Consider the following 19216-nt stretch of genomic DNA (forward strand, 5'->3'; position numbering starts at 1 on the left):
ATGCCACAAGTTTTGCTCCACACCCCGGGGGGTGAACTTGTTAGAGTCTTGCTCCGCAAAACATGGAAAATATCAAAAGACTGAATTTGAATAATCCTTTAAAAAGGGAAGGAGCGTTCTCCGAAATAACACAACAATGATAAAACCTTTCAAAGGGACAGTCGTATCTCTGAGGAGACGCTCACACCGAAATGGTGACTGAAACTTGGACGGTGACAATGAGCTGTTTACGGAGCGGCCGTGAAATAGCAGCTGTCACATATAAGGATGACAACCTGGCGGTGGTTTAAACAGGGACATCAAGTCTCTCCATCACGCCATCTTGATTTGAGCAATCTCTCATAGCCTGCGTGGCCCAAATCAGTGTCCTCTTTTCTGAAAGAGACTTCAGAGACGCGAGCGGAGGATGGAAGCTTGGCAGACACAGAGAAGGCAGACGTGCTGTAGAGACCATTTCCTGTGGGCGCTGGGTTTAGAGGAAGTCTTTACTCAGCCAGGTGAGTGAATGGACTGGAGATTGCTGCCACGGCCATCTGGTAACCATGGCACTCCTGGGCTTTGGCGCTCACGTCAACCCGACTGCCAACGCGGCGCCCACAGCGGCCCGCGGAGGGCTCTTACGGCGCCCAGGTTACTTTACCAATCACAGTCACAGAGACACTCCAGTTACGCCGATGCCCCTCAGCTGTAACAAGGTTGACTGAGCGGAGCACACGGAGACACTTATTTTGTACGATCTTCTGAGTGAAGATTATTACTCACACTTAATTTCCTCTCACATGCCCACAGAAGCATACAAAAGCTCCGGCCTCATTTCTGAGCGTGTGTGTCTCTGTGTGTGTGTGTGTGTGTGTGCGGCTCGTGTTCTCACTCCAGATTTACTTCTCTGCCTTTTATCTGTTTTTCAAATGTGAAACAATTTGTTATTGGAAGATTATTTAATGCTCGACTGGAAATCAACTTCCCCAAATGCACATGGAAGGAAATAATTGATCTTAACACATCTAAAGATACTTTAATTCTTTAATCTCACCTAAAAGAATGAGATCCAGCTGTTCATATAACATCTACATTTTGATATAACATCTGCTGATGGTATTTACCAGAATAACATAATCCATTATTATCCATTGTACGTTAAAAACCTTATTGTTTATCAAGTTTTTGGCACATTACCTCCACCAAAAACTACTGTATGGATTACCACAAGACTCACTGGTGTAGGATGGAGTATCGGTCAGGGGAGAACCAATTAAATCTTGGTGCTCCATATGCTTTTTCCCTTCTTCTATTTTTCTACATTTTGAACATCTGTTCTCACAGAATAATTAATCGTGACAAAAAAAACTGACTTATGTTAATAAGGGTTTCCAATTTGCTGCAGATCTTAATAAGAATCTGGATGTAGTGAATTTAAAAGTGTTTTTTATAAAGGAGAATGTTGGGCCTTGGCCGAGGCATATGTGCCATTCTAGTTATGTTTTTTTGCATATAAACATTGAATATCTTTCCAGAAACCTGTTGCAAGGAAATTATGTTTAAGATGTTCTGGTTTTATAAAGCTCGACCTGCAATCCAGGTATAAAATGGCATAAAAATACCTGATCCCAGTTCATGCAACTTTCCCTTATGTGTTCCTGAAACAGGATGAAATATATTCAAACCTTAGAATATGAGTTCTGGTACTTGATCACATAATTAATGTACAAATTCTAACTTTTGCTGATCCAAGCTTGTGAAACATGGAGTTTGCAGCCGTTCGTATGTGAAAGTTAAGTGAATAAGAATAAGGGCGGAAAAGCAATATAGAAACTCCACGTCTGACTCCAGGGAATTGAAAACCTCATATTGTATAAGAAAAACAATAAATCGAGAAAATAATATGCAGCTTAATCAACAGAGAAAACATTTTAGTTGCAGCTGCACTGAGAATTATTGTTGCTTCTGTCTTCCATTACTGAGGATTAAATGAAGAAGCTAAATTCAGCAGAGTGGTAAATGCAGCATCGTCCGTGCAGCCCGGCCAGGACAGAAATTACATATTGTCTGGATGTGAAAGAGTCAGAATCAGAAACTTGGATAATTAGAATAATGTCTCCAGGGTTCTTTATATTTAATATAAACTTTGCATCCCAAATATGATCCAAACGACGATACTAGAATAAAAAAACTGGTGATCGTCTATCAGAAGAAATAAGACTCGCCCTCATCTTCATCCTTGTTTTGTAGATTCAGGGCAATTAAATCTTTAATTTTGACATATTATACAATCACGAAACGTCACACTGTGCAGAGAACCAGGTGGAATCCAACTCAGGATCTGGAACATATGGAAGCTGTCGATTTGTCTAGTGTGTGTTGTCTCTGACGCTGAATGGCAGGATGTCTGTGTGTGTGTCTGTGTGTGTGTGTGTTGGTGTTACAGGAAGATTTCGAGGTCATGGCAGACATGGAACGTAACTTTTTTTTTTCCTCCTGGCACGAAATCACAACAACCTATTAATCAACGGCCGTATCCTGCGAGCGCAGATCGACCAGGTTCCCTTGAGCGCCTCATTAATAAAAGCTCTCAGGCAGTCTCACAAAGTTGCGTTAATTAGTGTGTTGTAATTAAAACTTTGGCTGTATCCACAAGCCTTTTTTATTCCCAGAAAAAAAAAGAAAATAGTGTAACTGCTACAGCGGTCAGTGAGAGGGGGGGGGGACTCTTCAAAAGCTTCAGCAGCTTATGTACAATGCAGCATGAGCACTTTATTAGGAACAGCTCAATTCAGTCTCAGTTCTTTGTGACTCCACAATAAGCCGGAAACTTTCCTTTGAGATGCTGCTCCGTGTCGACAGGATTGCATCATTATCTCTGCAGATCACATCCACATCCCACAGATTTTCATGTTGTATTACGATGTGGTGACTCGAGGACGCTTTAAGTTCCCTGAAGTCACGTCCGTGTCCGTGATTGCAGTTTGAGTCGTCGTCTGCTTTGTGACGCGGTGCAGTGTATCATTAGAAGATGGTAAATTAGGGTCATAAAGGAAGAAACGCATGGTCAGCAAATTCAACAGAAAACAGAAAAAGGATCTGGGTCCACCTGCAGCTTCCCAGAGGGAGAGCGTCGTTGACGGTTTAATACATCAGCCCACCCGCTATTACTAATTTGAAACGAATTACATTACAAAACACAATTAAATAACATTATTACATCTATTAATATCACTCTTATTCACACTCCAGTCGCACAGAGCTTAAGTACACAAATCACACAACTGTTCATGGCCTCTCTGTCCTCCCCCCCCCTCTGCTCGAGGTTTCCTCCAGTTAATGAGTTAAATCTCTCCACAGTCATCAGTGCGGCTCATTGTGGGAGCCGCTGGGTTCCTCCACCAGTTTGTTCAGCGCCTCGGGATAATGTTTGTGGTGATTTTGCACCATAGAAAAAGATTTGAATGTAAATTGAATTAGAAATGAATGTTAGTTTATGTTTAAGTAGAAGGGACATTGGAGAGTAGCCCCGACAGAGACTAACGCCTAATCTCAGCATGTAGAAGAAAGTGAATTGAATGTATTGTACTCTTCTTTGGGTCATGCCCCACCCTTACACGCATATTTAGATAAATCTGTTGTGGTTTTTTTAAATATATATATATTTGTAAGTTTTGTGGTTTTGTTTTAGTCTAAAAAAATGTTATGTCCATATTGAAACAGGTGCAGAGAGTCAGAGCAAAGATCATCCTGTGATCACTGGAGTGTTTTGTTGGGGCCAATGTAGAAATATCTTGTGCAGCTGTAGAGGCTGATAGAAAATGGATGGCACGACATCGAGCCCACATCTCATCTCATGCACCTTTTTGGGTAAAATGCTTTTTGTGATTTGAGAAAATGGAACTGGTTGTCACTCTGTGCTGAAGTACTCTGCCTATGATCCAATCACGGCTTGTAACACCACATCAGCTGCCAGATGGGTTACAGTAAAAGTATAGGTGCAGCGAGTGGCGGTGTACTTACAGAGGAGGTAAGTGCAGGTCTAATCAGAGCTGAAAATGGGTGTTTAGAGGCAGAGCAGGAGCTGAAGTCCTCTGTAGGTTTCATGATGGACCTAATTCAGCCAAACATCTGTGATGTGAGGGGCCCTGCTGCCAAAAAACACTCATAACCCGGCCTCGTTTCCTCCAAGTGAAGCTTTTCACGCAGGTGTTCCCCAAGTTCAGCAGGAGAATACATCACAGTCATTGTAGGCTGAATTTATAAAGGCTGAAGAAAGTGTTCGACCCTTTTTACATTTTGTATTCTTCCAGTTTCACATCTGATGCAGGTTAGAAATGTCAACATAAAACTGCCTAGTGGAAGGAATCAAAAGAATGAAATATTGTAGAATGGAATGAAATAAAATGTGGATAAATTAAATTAACTACTACTTTATTAGAAGAAGCTTCATCATCACCATCATCATCATCATGGGGAGAATCAGGTGCAGTTGCTGAGTGCCCAGTTGCATCCGTTCAGCTCTTGATGACCTGTGTCCAATTGTTTTCATATCAATTAGATTTAATTTGTTGCTCGACAGAGTGAGAGTCGCAGTGAAACACGAGTCAGAACATCTTTGTCTCCGTTAATGAGACGTCTTCATGAGCGAGTGCAGAACAGGTAGGAGTGTTTATCTGTCAGCTTAAATCAAATCCTTCAGATTTAATAAATCAACAGAGTGATGACGGAGAATTAACAAATTAGACCTCAGCAGTAAAACAGTGAAAGAAACTGTGAAAAAGCAAACCTCCTGATATGATACTGATACTTTTTACAATGTATTTGTACAGTTTAACCCATTCACACAAATTCACACAGACATTAACATACTGATGACGCAGCGTCAGGAGCAGATAGAAGTTCAGCGTCTTGCTCAAGGACACTTTGACACAGCCCGGAGGAGTTTGCGTCTCCTGATTGAGTGAATTCTTGTCTATTCCCCAGAGAGCAAGAATGTCATTCAAAGTGTTTTAATAGTTCACAGGAAGAGGAATTTTTGATATCGACATTCTGTATCTGGCCCATATCAAGGTTGTACTGACACGTAACTGAGCCCACGACGAATTTCCCCCGAGGTACGACAAAGGACATCTTGATCCACCAAGACAGAGCTGAACAATTAACACAGGGACAAATCCTCACTGAGTTAAATAAGAAACACCCACATCAAAAAAAGCCTGTATGCTTAACATCCCACCCCAACTCCACACTGAAAGACCCTGACCCATCCAGGATTCGAACCTGGAACCTTCGCTCAGTGCCGCCCAGATTCCATCGCAAATATGTAACTCTATTCCAATAAAAATTCCTTCCCTGATTATATAAACCCTCGTATTTAGCAGCAATTTGACTAGATGTTCCATAACATGGCACTCATTTAAAACAGGAGCTGACTTTAACAACAGGAAGGCATCAATTCAATTATAGGGGGCATTGAAAAAAGCTTTTAAGTCATAAAGCACTATGAATCTGCATCGTTCACCAGGTCCCTGAACACCTTATTAGCCACAGAGAACCGGGAAACAGTTTTTTCTACTCCACCTGAATTGTAAATGTGAGTATTCTGCTTTTCTAAAAAACACCTCACTGACACACTCCGCCTCTGTGCATGTGTAAACCCAATCCCTGCGTGCAAATCATTACTCTTTCCTTTGCCTGGACAGTCGCTGAAAATGAAAGGCGAGAGCCGGTCGGCGGGGTTTTTTTCCACTCAAAGCACGATTCAGACAAGATGTGAGAGAAGTTGCATTGTGATGTGTTTCTGAGAGTGTCAGGAGAGCCACTGCCAGGAGAATGTGACACAGCAGGGATGACAGCTCCATCATAAAGCTCCCCAGCCAGTCGTCAATCACTCAGCAAGGCTCCCGACGGCCGTGGCGCTCTAGAAGATGAGCAGGCGTTCAGACTCACAAACACACACACACACACACGTGTGACACACAAACACACAGGCGGGATACGACACATTACCGGGAGATTTCCAACTAAGCCTGGCAGACTCGTTGCAACTCTTCAGTCAAATTGAACTCGTGGCTGCTGCTAAACAACATGGCAGTGGATTGTGAAAACAGACCGAGGACCTGTGAACATCTCACAAATCACACGCGTGCTCCTGCTCACACACACACACACACACTCACTCATCCGCCGACAGACACACACCATGACGGAAAGCTTCCTCTCTCAGTTGTGATTACACTCTCAACCGAGCGTCATGCCTCCTGTGGAGATTTGGGAGAAATCCAGCTCAGACGTCAGCGTTGTCCGGAGCACAAATCCGTTGCATTACAACTGCATCACATAGCTGCTGGAAGGAGAAGTTTTCAAGGGTAAAACTAAAGGAAGAAACACTAAAACTACCGGGAACGTTAGAAAACAGATCTGGGACACGAATTAAGAGGCGTAATGGATGTCCAGGGAAAACTGCTGTGCCGTGTTTGTGAGCCTCCTCTGTTTTATACCTCAGAAGAAGTTTTTGTTTTACACAGGGGCTGGGAATCTTTGTATGTAGATACATTTAGATATAATTCTCTTATTATTTTATAATTAATACAAGACTTACAATATTTACCATTTCTTTTGTAGTGAATTAGATTGGGTTAAGGGGGGTCGTATTTTATTAAACCCAGCAGCAGTAATATTGTATTCATAAGCAAAAATCAATACACAGATTTTTTTGGGGTCTAGTCTGTGGATTTAGTTTTCTTCTTTTTCACTTTATTATGTTGTGTCTCATTCTGTGGTCTCTCTAACAGAGGATGACAGCACATAGAGGAAAGTCAGGGTCAAGTTAATACAAATTCACCACATATTTGTGATATAATACCAAGTCCCCTTCTCTTTATTGCAGTATTCACAGGACCCAAGGTTCAGTGAGGAAGTTAGATAGATAGGAACTGGAGGAAGGTACTTAGCATCTCTGTGAGAGGACTCAGAGAAGACAACAATGGTTTCGACTAGATGAGCCAAGGTCTAGATATATTTTTCAAAAGCTCCACATGAAGACTAAAGGTTTGTGGCCACTGCAACTTGCTGAGATTATAATACTCCTTTTTGCAAGGGCAGCTCAGTTCTGTGAACGGTTAACTTGTTAACTTTTCATCAGCCTGCTCTCCCTAATGCATCCGGCATTGTGAATAAATACTTCTGCTTAAGGCACTAGAACACAAAAATCCCTACAAGCACTCGAAGCATGCTGGGCCGGTGGGTGGAGATTAAGTCAACATCCAGGATCCGTCAAATACCAGAGAAGAGCGCTGTGATCCAAGTAATATTGGGCGGGGGAGACGCCTATGAATGCTGGTAATGTGGTGCAGTACACTTACGGTTGACTTGCATATGCACACAGAGCAATGTGGAAACAAGGCGTTACCCAAGTCTCTACAACAAAAAATATCACATCCCCAGGTGGCCGCCTCCCGAGGACCCCAACCAAACACTGCAAGCCTGCAAGCCTGTCTCCTGTGTCTGCTTAACGTTGCCTAGATACAGCAACGCTCCCCGAAACGAAGTCCCATGTGGGAAAACCTCTCCCCTGGGAAAACTGCAGCATTCAGCTGGGGACTTGTCACAATCCGAACATTCACCCAGCAACTCTGGGAAAAAAGGAGACAGTCCAACCCCGATCAAGGATTCTGGTTCCAGAGCGTCAAGGTGAGCCCGACTACATCTACCACATCGAGTTCTGACACCTTCCCACTAGAAACTGCATTCCAGCTCCCGAGGGCCTGTTTTGTATCGAGGGATCAGCACATAAAGGCCTCTTCTCCTTCGCCTGCCATCCACAGCTAACCTTGCAGGGGATGGGCATAAATGGAGGCAGTGTTGCATTTCTTCCCAGCAAGGCCCCATGGGTACGAGTCTCTGACTCACTGTCAGTGAGGCCTTCCTCACCTGGGAGAGACTCTACCAGGAGCTGTTGTCACGATGGCAGCCAAGGTACCTTTACTGATATTGACATATACTGCATAAGTACTGTGCAGCTTTCCAGGGTAGAAAACTATATTTACACAGTAATTATGTGTATATGACGATTCAACCAAACCTTTTATTAATTTGCCTCTAACAACAATATTTTCTACTTAAGTGGCTGAGAGAGTGGACAAACTTTTCAGCCACAGAATTAATTAGATGCAACTTTATTGATTCCTGTAAATAAAGTTTACAGGAATTCGTGCAACATGAATAAAAAGTTCTCAAAGAGTTTTCAAAATATTAGTCCCCACTGTATATAACATTCTTGCAGATAATACAAAGAGATTAACTGAAAAAGGTATCCAGCACCATCTTGGTTTTTTTAAACCAGAAGGAACCACATTTGGAGGAACAGGGAAAGGGGGCTGACTCTGAGCTGGAGGACACACCCACCTACACCTGAGACCTAGACCCATTGGATGGTGCTAGCTGTCAATCACACAGTATCCATGCCCGCTTCATGCAGTAGTTCACTTCTGTTTGACTCTAAATGGGACCTTAATTATTCAAAGAAGACTTGAAACTAGCAATCGAGACCCTAAACGGTTTTCCGAGACAATACAGGTTCCAGGCACTTCTGCATTGGCTTCACTTTCCAGACCCAGAGTCTATTTTTCTATAAAGTCAATGGTAGAGACCAAAGCCCAGAACCTCTAATGATCCTCCACACATACGCACGCAGTCATTTAGAAATCCTCTGCCTGCTTCAAGGGGAATCAAAAGTTCCTCTAAACTCCATCAGCTCTTCTGAATAAAACTCTGAAGGATGCATCATCAGTCTCTTGTGGTTGCAGACGGCGTTCTGAATCCACTTTCTCAAAAAAGTTACTCTACTCTTTTTAATTGAGTCGTGGAAAAAATCTCAGTAGTCATCGCAGGGTGACAGCCGGTCCTCCGAGGCTTCACCCAGACTAAGAATGTGAAATTCATAGTCTGCAGTAAAAAGGTCATCTGGAAGTTTCAGTATCAATTACGACCAAAAGTCACTGGTCTCATGGGATTCGCTCTGTTTCCATTAAACAAAGTCCTGGGTATAATAGGACATGTATATCACTGCAATTAACCCCCGATTTTTTGATGAATGGTAATGAACCGACTGACTGTCTGTCAACGGTAATGCAGATGCTGAGCAATCTGCATCGACACATTGTGGTTTATTTATATTCAGTTCATTAGAGCCAGATCGGGAGAAAACAGACTCATTCCCACTTCACCTCTGCCCTCTCCAGACTGTCACTGATTCACAATCCACCTCATCGGTTCCCCATTAAAGCCTGGAAGCTGCTCCCCACCAATTAGCGAGAGGAGGACCGAAAAACTCTATAAGGGGTTATTCATATCGATGCTGGTGTGGTCGCAGTGGTTTTCAGGCAAATGAATGTGGGACCTGGAGTGGGAAATAAATATAAGAGAAATATCTCCACCCTCCGTTCAGTGCACAACTTTCTTTTATCACACAAGTTTCTCCAAACCAAACACAAACAATGGTGCAGATGTTCTAGGTCTAGACGACATTTAAAGTAATCGCCATTAACACGTATCTGCATGTGAATTCAGATAGATTGTAAAGCTTATATGTTTTGGTTCATGTGTCTTTTGCTCTCAACAAATCTGCTCGAACGGGATCGGTAAAGGCTTCCAGCTCCAAACTCTTGTCCCTCACCTACAGATTCTGTGTATTCACAGGTTATATGAGAATAATGATGTGTCTTTAGTCTATATGATGCAGAGATACCTAGAAAATAGTTATTTACTGTGCATTTTCTGGCTTTTTTGTTTCTTTCTTTATGAGATATCTTATCATATGACATCGTTAGATGGGAAATGGGAAATGATACTGATCCAGATACACTTCAGGTTGTCTCTATAGTCATAAGTTTTGTTGACCTTTGCTTCTTCTTTGACTGATAAGCTCCAAAAGTAGATAATCTGAAGATAACCTCCTAATATTCTTCATATTATTTTGTACACACACAAGTTGGCATTATAAATATCCTGCTTTCAGCCGTAGCGTGCAGAGTAGAAACATGGTGGTGGTACAGTGTGCTCCATGAAGTCTGTGGGTTGACTGTGCAATTCACAATGACATTTTAACAAAAGTAAGCCAGCGACATCACCTTTACCCTAAGAAATAGAAAAGATACCGAAACTGGAAACCCAATGAAGGAAGTAAAGGAGGACTTCAAGAAAATTTCAAGATCTGAGAGTAGGAAAAGCATCAGTGAAACACCACAGCAACGACCACGTGCAACCAGAGATGTTACCATATGGCTTTGGATCGTCAAATCAAAGAATAAGATATAAAAATCCTCCTTCGACAAATTATTTTAAGTAATAACAAGAGACTGAAAGTCCAACAAAATCCAATAAATATTTACAACAAAAGCAAAGTTGAGGAAATCTCCCATGAGCTGCAGTCGCTGATGGATTCCACAACATAACAATAGTTTACTCAACAGAGTTTTAGGAGCAGAAAGAGACGTGTAGTTGATGTTTCGGCACCGAACACCGTGGCTGGTATTACACAGAAGACAAGACATGAAGTTATTTTAATAAAAAAGTGGGATGTGTGGAGAGTATGTGCCTCTTACCGTGCACTTGAAGAGAATGGGTCTGAAAGAGTTTCTCATAGCCATCGGCATGACAGGTGTAGTTGCCCATGTGGGTTGTTGTCACCTTGGTGATGTACAACGAGCCATCATCCCCGAAGTCCTACCAGACGGAGACAGAAAAACAGTTTTGACGACTTGGAGAAAGTCGCCGGCAGCTCAGAAGTAGCAGTGACGGTGTGAGAGGGCGTTGGTAGATGGGAGTGAACTGTTTGAGTGGGGATGCAACAAGCCCGTGGTGTGCAGATGGAAAAGATAAACATGTTTCATAGCACAGGGAATGAGAAACACAACAGTAATTCAACAAGGCACAGTGTGGATAAACGTCCAAGTGAGAAGTTGAAGCCATGTGGTGCCAAAGAAAAAACAGCTGAGGGACACAACGGCAAAAGTCACAGTTAAGAAAAACAGTTTTGATCTGATGAAACAACTAAAAAACAAAAGATGAAAATGCATTAAAACGTTGTCCCTGAAAAGGATCTAATGTGAGTTTGTTTTCACGCATTAGACACACATACACAAAATACTTTAATTCTCACGTAGCCTATTTAAACCAAAACAAGGCTGTAATCAAACCAACACCAATCCACAATGTGAATGTAGCACCAACAAAAAACATGACTTATTCATGGCGTACTTATTTATTATTAAGCCAGCAAACAAAAAGGAAAAAAAGAAAGGATAGAAACGGTGCCCGACAAGAAAAGAGAGCAAAGAAAAATAAATAATTCAAGCTGTGGCAGAAGAAGAAGCCCCCGAAGCTAATGAGCCCACTGACGGCGGGGCGCTGCGATGAATCCCATCTGGCAAAAGAGCAAATGTCTGGCACCTTGTTAAGACCATGTCGCCATGAGATCTTGACAAGACATTGTAATAAGGTTTAGAATTTTAAAGTCTTAAAGGAGGATTGTATTTTACTCTCAAAAAGGGAATTAACTGTTTGAAAGTAAGCGTTGATTCTTTAAAATGAAAGTCTACCTCTTATATCCTGGGTTAATGTGGTCAGAGGCGTAAAAGTGAAAAATTCTTACTTCATCCTTTTTCTTTTCTCTTATTAAAAATACATTTACAGACGTCAGGAGGCTTTTCTAATTTAAGAGTCTCAGACGGCTGCTGAGAGCTGAGTGTGTCCTCGGAGACATGTTTCAGAGAGACTGGCAATTATTGAAGAGTTTGGCATATAAAACAATAGGTTAAATTAATAATGGCGTAGTTATTCAGAATAGGGATAGTGACTTGCTATTTCCTGTTTTATTTTGAAATAACTTGATGTTTGTTTTACCTTCCTCCCCTTGTGTTCTACCTGCGTCTCTTCACCTCTGAACCATTTGTGTGTTCAGTCTCTTCCTGTTTCTCAGTTTCCATACATCTTATTCTTCCAATTGCTGATTTGAGTACATTAGTACATACTTTGAAACTTGTGAATATGGCGTCTGATTTGCAGGAGGTGAAGGACAATAACATCGTACGTTTCCATCTCCATTGATTGTACAGCAGCCGTGTTTGATTTGCGTCTCTGGTACATGTCAGATATCACGTGCCGCTCCAGTGAGTATAGCGTGTACTCGGTGTACTACATGTGAATGCACTGACTGACCCACTGTCTCTGTGCGTTCGTCTGTGTGTGTGTGTTATCTCAGTATCCCCTGGTGCATTCATTCCACGTGTTTCCTTGTGAGGCAGCAACCTACACATTGCGTCCTGTTGTCTGTTCCTGCCAGCTCACCTGCCTGTTCATACACAGGCCGGCCCATAAGCCTGTTTACCTCAGGTAGCTGCACTGCATCAGCCTCTGTGGGTCGGAGATTGGGTCCAACCTGCCCGTGATGCTGTAACTCCTACTCAGCTGTACTTTCTGCATTTGTCATTGTGTTGATAACAGACACTGATTGTCTGTTTTCTCTGATAAAACTTATCTATATGTTATTATAATAGATTTGTATTCATTGCAAATGAATCACTGTTCATTTCACAGTTGGGTGCATGTGATCAATGTACATGATGAGAGAAATATTTTTGATTTTATAGATTAATGTCAACTCTCCATTGCTGCAGCTCCTCTGTTCAGCCTCTGAACTACATGCGACGTCAACATGAGCCGGAAGTATCAGCCGGACTTCTGGCGAGACGTTTAAGGAGATTCAGGATCAGTGATTTTTGTGGAGGAGCCACGTTTGGCTTTTTTACCTTTGCAGAACTTTTACATGAACATAAAACCATATAAGACACTAGAGGAAAGACAAAGTGATAATATATCTTTAACCTTTGTCAAATATCTTTTTAACTTCCTAGTCATGCTTCATGTTACATTATACTTTTCACCTTAAGTCACAAAAAATATATATATATTTGAACCTTGTATTTCGCAATTGAAGAAAAAAACAAAACCTGTCTTGGACTATATGACAATAATGATTTTAGCACATGCATTGTCTCACGTAGTTTATATCACACGTGTTCAGACACTGCTTGGAAACTAAAGAACTGCCTGTGTTCAGAATAATGAGCTTCACCACTTCCCGATGCACAGTGGCTTTTCAGAAACCTGCCGAACGTGCTGCAGCACTCATTAGACTTTTCTTCAGTCTCCGCTAACTTGATGAAGGCCAAGTGCCAGAACGTGTTCATTCCTGATTGCCGCCGTGTCATTAAAAAAACATTCAGATATCTCTTAGCGACGTGAACTTTCCCGTGATTCTGCCCTTTGCTCCTGGATTCTTCTCACCGAGCACAGCACATTCTTACAGAATTTGATAAAGCCGTGTTTACCAGAGGAGGTCACAGTAAGAAAAAATGCCTCTTCTCATTAAATAGCTCTTAACATTTCGATCACATCTCCACTGGCTGTTTAAATCGTGGCTTCTCCTTTAAAGTCTACAAACAACTAAGGGGAGTCAGCCGTCGTGTTTACAGGCGTACAGTGTGTTTATCAGTCCTGATGTGCTCCGATCTAACCCACGAGCCCGGTGCCGGGTCGGGGCTGAGTGAAGCATCAGAGCCTCACAACACGAGGGGAAATCGATGGTGCGTTTTGGCCCCTTGGGCTGAGAGCATATTGTGTCACCTTCTTAAATGAAAAATGAATTGGGGGAGAAATGAAACTCAGAGGGGTGGAACGAGCCGCGGCGGAGGCTGTCGACATGATTCCTCCACCTCAGCCCGGCTATCAGCGGCACCCAGCTCTCTGCAGACGAAGCAGGACCGGGGCTAAGGCTGCTCGGACGCAGGGGAGACAAGGGCAGGTAGAGGTGGAGTTACAAATAGGCCATGGCCCTCAAGAAAGTATAATTAATAAAGCTGTCAGCGAGGGTCACCCCTGAAAGGACACTAAAGTGCCACCTCACTGGGTAACTAACCTCTAGTAGTGACACGGCATTGTAGAAATCGCCTTTGAAGAAGTTTCCAGTCATTTCCCATGAGACATCGTGAGAGACACAATATGTGGAGTGAAAATATCCTCCAGTCTAGAGAAGGCGAAGCAAACATGTTTCCTGACTCTCAAGTTTCACATTTAAAAGGGGCAGTTCACCCAATTTATGAAACTATGGCTCTTGATTATAATACCTTTCCTGAGAGATCTGATCAAAGTGCTAAGTTTGTCTGTTCAAATCACGTACGTCATTTGTGTTTGTGAGGATCAAACGTTTTTGTCTTTATCCAGTCTGAGCTCACAGATGTTCACAGATGTGTCCAATGATAATGTTTGACAACAGACTTTTATTACCAGGTGTGAACGGGCTCATAAAAGAAAGCTTCTCCTCTTTGTGTCTAGCAATATCGAACCATACAACAATGCAGTCGTTGCAGAATCATGTTGCAGCTCTACAACCCATTATCTGCATTTGTGTGTTTGTGATGTGGATGACAGCTTCATGCAGCCGCTGCAGGCACCTCACTAGATTTAAGGGCTATTTGTGGATGGGATGAAAAAAGAGTGAATGTATGTCAGTTTGTTGAGACATTTAAAAAAATGATATATCAAACATCATACCTGAGACGGGATCTGTTGGGGGGGGGAAACAGATGTCAAACATTTAGAGGTTTAGTTAAATATGAAGGCATTAAACACAATATTAAGGCATTAAACACAATGTTAAGGCATTAGAAACAGATTTTTCAGCAAAGGGGTCAAACCATGCGGGTGTTATTGTCACAAATGAAATCAGAGGTTAATAATTTTTGCCTTTTTGGGAAAACATGTCCAAGATTCACTGGGTTCAGCTTCTCATATGTGATACTTTTGAGTTTCAGGCTGTCTCCGAACAATACAACACATTTTGATCAAATTACGTCGGTCTTCAGAAAACCGTGAAGGTCATTTTCCACCATTGTCTGGTGATAATTAGGAGGATAATAAGCAAATTACTTGATAATTAGGTTGATTATTAGTTGCAAGCCTATAGACTAAAGTACAGTGTGTAGCACAGTGTAGGTCTGATCTCAGGACGACAGAGGAGCGGTGCAGATGTGCGCTTCTCGGCTCCCAGACCCTATGATTAATTCAACAGTAAAACCGAACCTGACAGAAGTTGCAGATATAATAAAACAGGCCAGTGTGATTCTGGGAGATTCATGTATTATCTGACACATGAGCTTGATTTGTTTGTCCTCGTGAAACAGCACGGGGGAGAATTCAAATTGCATCAGATGCCGAGGTTCAAACTGATCAAAGATGAATGTTGGGTATTAATAATAATCTCGCACATTTAATGTTACACGTCTCCTCTGTGCGGGGATAACATGAAAACAACCAGCGCGGGCCACAGAGAATTATGGGAGATGAAAACACACGTATTCCAATGGACGAGATAAGAGGACGAAAGATTCAGATCAGATTTTACTGTTTCCTGCTTCATATCTATTCCTGTTGTAGCCGCAGACTTCAAAACACTTTCTCTATTTTTAACAATTCCACCTTTTCAAGATTTTTGTTGCCGAGTCACAAATAATATATTTAAAAATGTGACCTCGCAAGTTCACTTTATGATACGACTTAAATAAGCAGTTTGTTGAATTCTTCATACAAACTTCAGCGTATTTTCTTTTTACCCACGATGCACTTTTCCCATTGTTGGGATGTCCAAACTTTCTGAGAATTACAAAATATCAAATGCAGTTTTCGTCTTCCAAACTCTATCCTGCACCACTGAGTCATCATCCCCAGACAGACACACACACACACACACACACACACACACACACACACACACACACACACACACACACACACACACACACACAGCGAGTACTTGACTGTGTCTTCTGCTCGGCCACTCGGGGAGGATTGAAATACTGACAGCCTTGGATGATGATGATGATGCAATAGCCTGCAACTGTCAACTTCATGGAATTACAGTAAGCTGCTTTGTCAAAATTTAGAGAGGCTCCATTGAACTCCGGGATACAAGCACATCGCTGGGATTAATGCGCAAGTCTGAATGTCGACAAAAACAAATTCTGAAACAGCCGCGTTCTAAATTGGGAGGGCCTGCGAGAGTGGACCGCGGAAACCTCCCATGTGTACTCACAGGAATATGACTCTAATTAAGGCTGGCAGTGGATGCTCACAAATATTAACAGCCAGCAATTATAAAGAAATTGTCTGCAAGGCAATTTAGAATGGGCCTGTGGATGCCAGGTGCGGGGCGGAATTCATTCTCCTCTCTGGAAGCAACAACAATGATTGACTGGAAGTCTCAGAGCCAAATATAAATCTGGATTAAGCCGGCGTTGGGTTGTGCCGCTCGCGCTCCAGCGGTAGTTTCTTTCGGTGATGTGTGGTTTGCACAGTTTCCTGACGAGCCACGGCGGACTGCTGCTGTTTGTGCTGATTCACTTGCTGTTGGTGTTCGGTGTTAGTGCAGCTGCTCCGAACGTAATCTCCGCTCTGGCAGAGGCTGTCAACTCAAGCTTTGTCAGGCACAAACAACAGGAAAAAAAATCAAATCTGACAATTGCAGACCGACAGGGTCAAAGTACAGCGAGTCCGCTCAGGATGAAGAGACAGTCCTGCTGGTAGTTTGACTCACTCTCACTTCATGAAGCTGCACTGGCATCAAGCTGTGTGCTGTGTGCACCACAGAGAGAGAGAGGAGGCATCTAATGCAGCATTAAACACAGGTAACATTAAGATCCTGGGGGGTCGTACCGAAGCGGTTTAGAGTTAATTAAAATAATTAAAATACTGTTATTTGCTTCCTTTTTTAAATTCTGCCTCAATCTGCCGAGGAGATTATGTTTTCACTCCTGTCGGTTTGTTTGTTAGCAAGATTACGCACAAAATACTATTATCACGAAACTTGGTGGAAAGATATGGAAACGGTCCGAACTGGTTAAGAACTGGTGCAGATCCAGGATTCTTTTTTCATTAGGGCGATTATTTTATATACTTTTGGGGAATTTCTCAAGAAATAATTTTACGATCTTTATGAAAAAATCTATAATAAGTGAAATTTGGTTTGCATCCATTAGCTTATCTGTATTCAGTGAGTTTATAGTCATAAATATTACTTTAATTTCCATGTACATGTGTCTGATCTCAATGTGCAATACGGCGATGAATCGGTCAGTCTCCGTGGAGGTTTGTTCCCTCCGAGTGTCAAACAACAAAGTTTGAGTTCCACGGACTGAAATAAAAGTTTGATACTTTCTCCAGGAGCACGACGGCTGCAAACCCCCGAAAGGCCAACGTGTGATTGTTACCCAACACGACGCGCTCTCTTCTCCACTGTCTCAGTAATGGGGTAAAAAAAATGAAGACGAAGGTGACGAAGAAAAAAATAAACTTCTGATGCAAAGGATGAAAGGTCAAATTCTTCAATGCCATTTTCTCTTGATCAACCTAAGACGAAGCATTTTTTGGGGGGAATACCGAGTCTGAGCTGACATTTGAATTGAAAACACACACGAGTGAGATTGTTTACGAGGGGAAACTGATGACGGCGTGTGAAGCTCCGACCGACCACCTGCGGCCGGGACCCTGAACTCAGCTATGTGTCCTCAGGCAAAGTGAGGAGATGAAACAAAAACGAGTTCCTCTGCCAAAAAAAGAAGTAAAACACTTCTCAGAGAAAATCTATATGAATGATAGATCAAAGCCCCGCGCTGACCTTACAGGACCTCACACATGTATTCGTCCTCCGGGTAAATCCTCCAAAAGATATTTAGTGTTTTTCAGGAAATAGTCCGACTTGACATGTCTTTGTTGTAAAACCCAGTTCTTGCATTCATGTTTTTTTCATGAATAAAGAATCAGCCATGATACATTAACAGGAAACGTCAAACGATTGGAAAGAAGCTGTTACTCTGGTGTGCACGGCCTTAAAAGTCACCTCTGAGTTTGAAGCCGCTCTTTATGTGGAATCACCAACAACCAGAACCAGGGCGCCAGTTTAGAGCGGGTTGATGGCGCCAAGGATGACTGGCGGCAGCTGGGCGCCTCTTACTCATTTTAAGGGTCATCAACATTTAATGTTACATTAGCGGCTTCGCTGGGTCTCCCTTTATCTACTGCGACAGTGTTGACTTAATTATGCACAGCAGCATCACACTGATCTTGGCCGGCCCTGACACGGAGACGAGGAAAGGCTGAGGCGAAGGAGCTCCGGCTTCTCTGTTCCTCGCCAACATAGGTGTCCTCGCTCCTTCTGATGTGGATGAAAGTGACACGGAGCGCTGTGTGGAGCCGCGAATGTAGATTAACACACACACACACACACACACACACACACACACACACACACACACACACACACACACACACACACACACACACACACACACACACACACACACACACACACACACAGTCTTTCAGAGAGTTGTTAAAAGTAGGTCCTTCCTCTAGGGCTGAACCCCTTTGGTCCTGTCCCCCCCCCCGTCCCCCTTCATCTTTTTTTATTTGTCGGAAATCCCCGTCCCTCCAAGCGAGTCTCTAAACACAGACACCAAGAATACAAACTGACATCCTGGATTACCGTCACGCCGACAACACAAAAGCCGGCACCGACAGTCAGATAAAATGTGCCGGCAACCTGAGCCACTGCCAAATGAAATAAATCTGGAATATGATGAGAGGGAAATACGGCATGAAATTATCTGAAAATTTACAGCTCGTGCTAAAAATAGAGAAAAGGTGATGTTTCTGAAAGCGTCGCTGAAAGAGTGACGGTGCTTTACGACGTGAACACTTGGTAATTAGACGTGTTCACGGGCGTTGTGGTAGTAACTCAACGATAAATCCCATTATCTATTAACATCTCTCCGTTGATTTACCCGTGAACATGTACGTCGACCTATATAAATTATAACTGCTGTCAGGTCGTTCTTACGTTGATGTCCTCCAGGTTCAAGGAGTTCAGGTATTGATCGTTTCTCTTCCACAGTATCGGAGGCCTCCGCTCCCCGGTGATGGCACAGGTCAACACGGCGCTCTGGCCGACGGTCACGGTGGTGACGCTCACTTTCTGGTCGTCCGGCAGGTTGAGCAGGTACACATCTGTAGACAAGAGGGACAGAAACATGAACGAGAGACTGAAGAAGTTTCCAGTTCCGGGTAACAAACTTCAGATTTGAGCTTGAACAAGAGAAGAAAATCGTGTTTTTTTCGGAAC

General features: G+C 42.7%; 1 protein-coding gene across 4 annotated transcripts in view; it reads right to left on the minus strand.

Moving 5' to 3' along the window:
• Positions 1 to 19216, minus strand: part of fstl5 (follistatin-like 5) — a 155368-nt gene that overhangs the window by 37839 nt on the left and 98313 nt on the right. For 2 of the 4 annotated variants that reach the window (XM_035162282.2, XM_035162281.2), the window contains exons 7-9: positions 18935 to 19101; positions 14596 to 14607; positions 10587 to 10707 (exon numbers count right to left, since the gene is read on the minus strand). In XM_035162282.2, the coding sequence (XP_035018173.1) occupies positions 10587 to 10707; positions 14596 to 14607; positions 18935 to 19101 (300 nt within the window). The remainder of the gene's footprint in view (positions 1 to 10586; positions 10708 to 14595; positions 14608 to 18934; positions 19102 to 19216) is intronic. The other 2 variants (XM_035162284.2, XM_035162283.2) reach the window with 1 other exon arrangement.

This window comes from Hippoglossus stenolepis, chromosome 7 (genome assembly GCF_022539355.2).
Source record: "Hippoglossus stenolepis isolate QCI-W04-F060 chromosome 7, HSTE1.2, whole genome shotgun sequence".
Lineage (NCBI taxonomy): Eukaryota > Metazoa > Chordata > Actinopteri > Pleuronectiformes > Pleuronectidae > Hippoglossus > Hippoglossus stenolepis.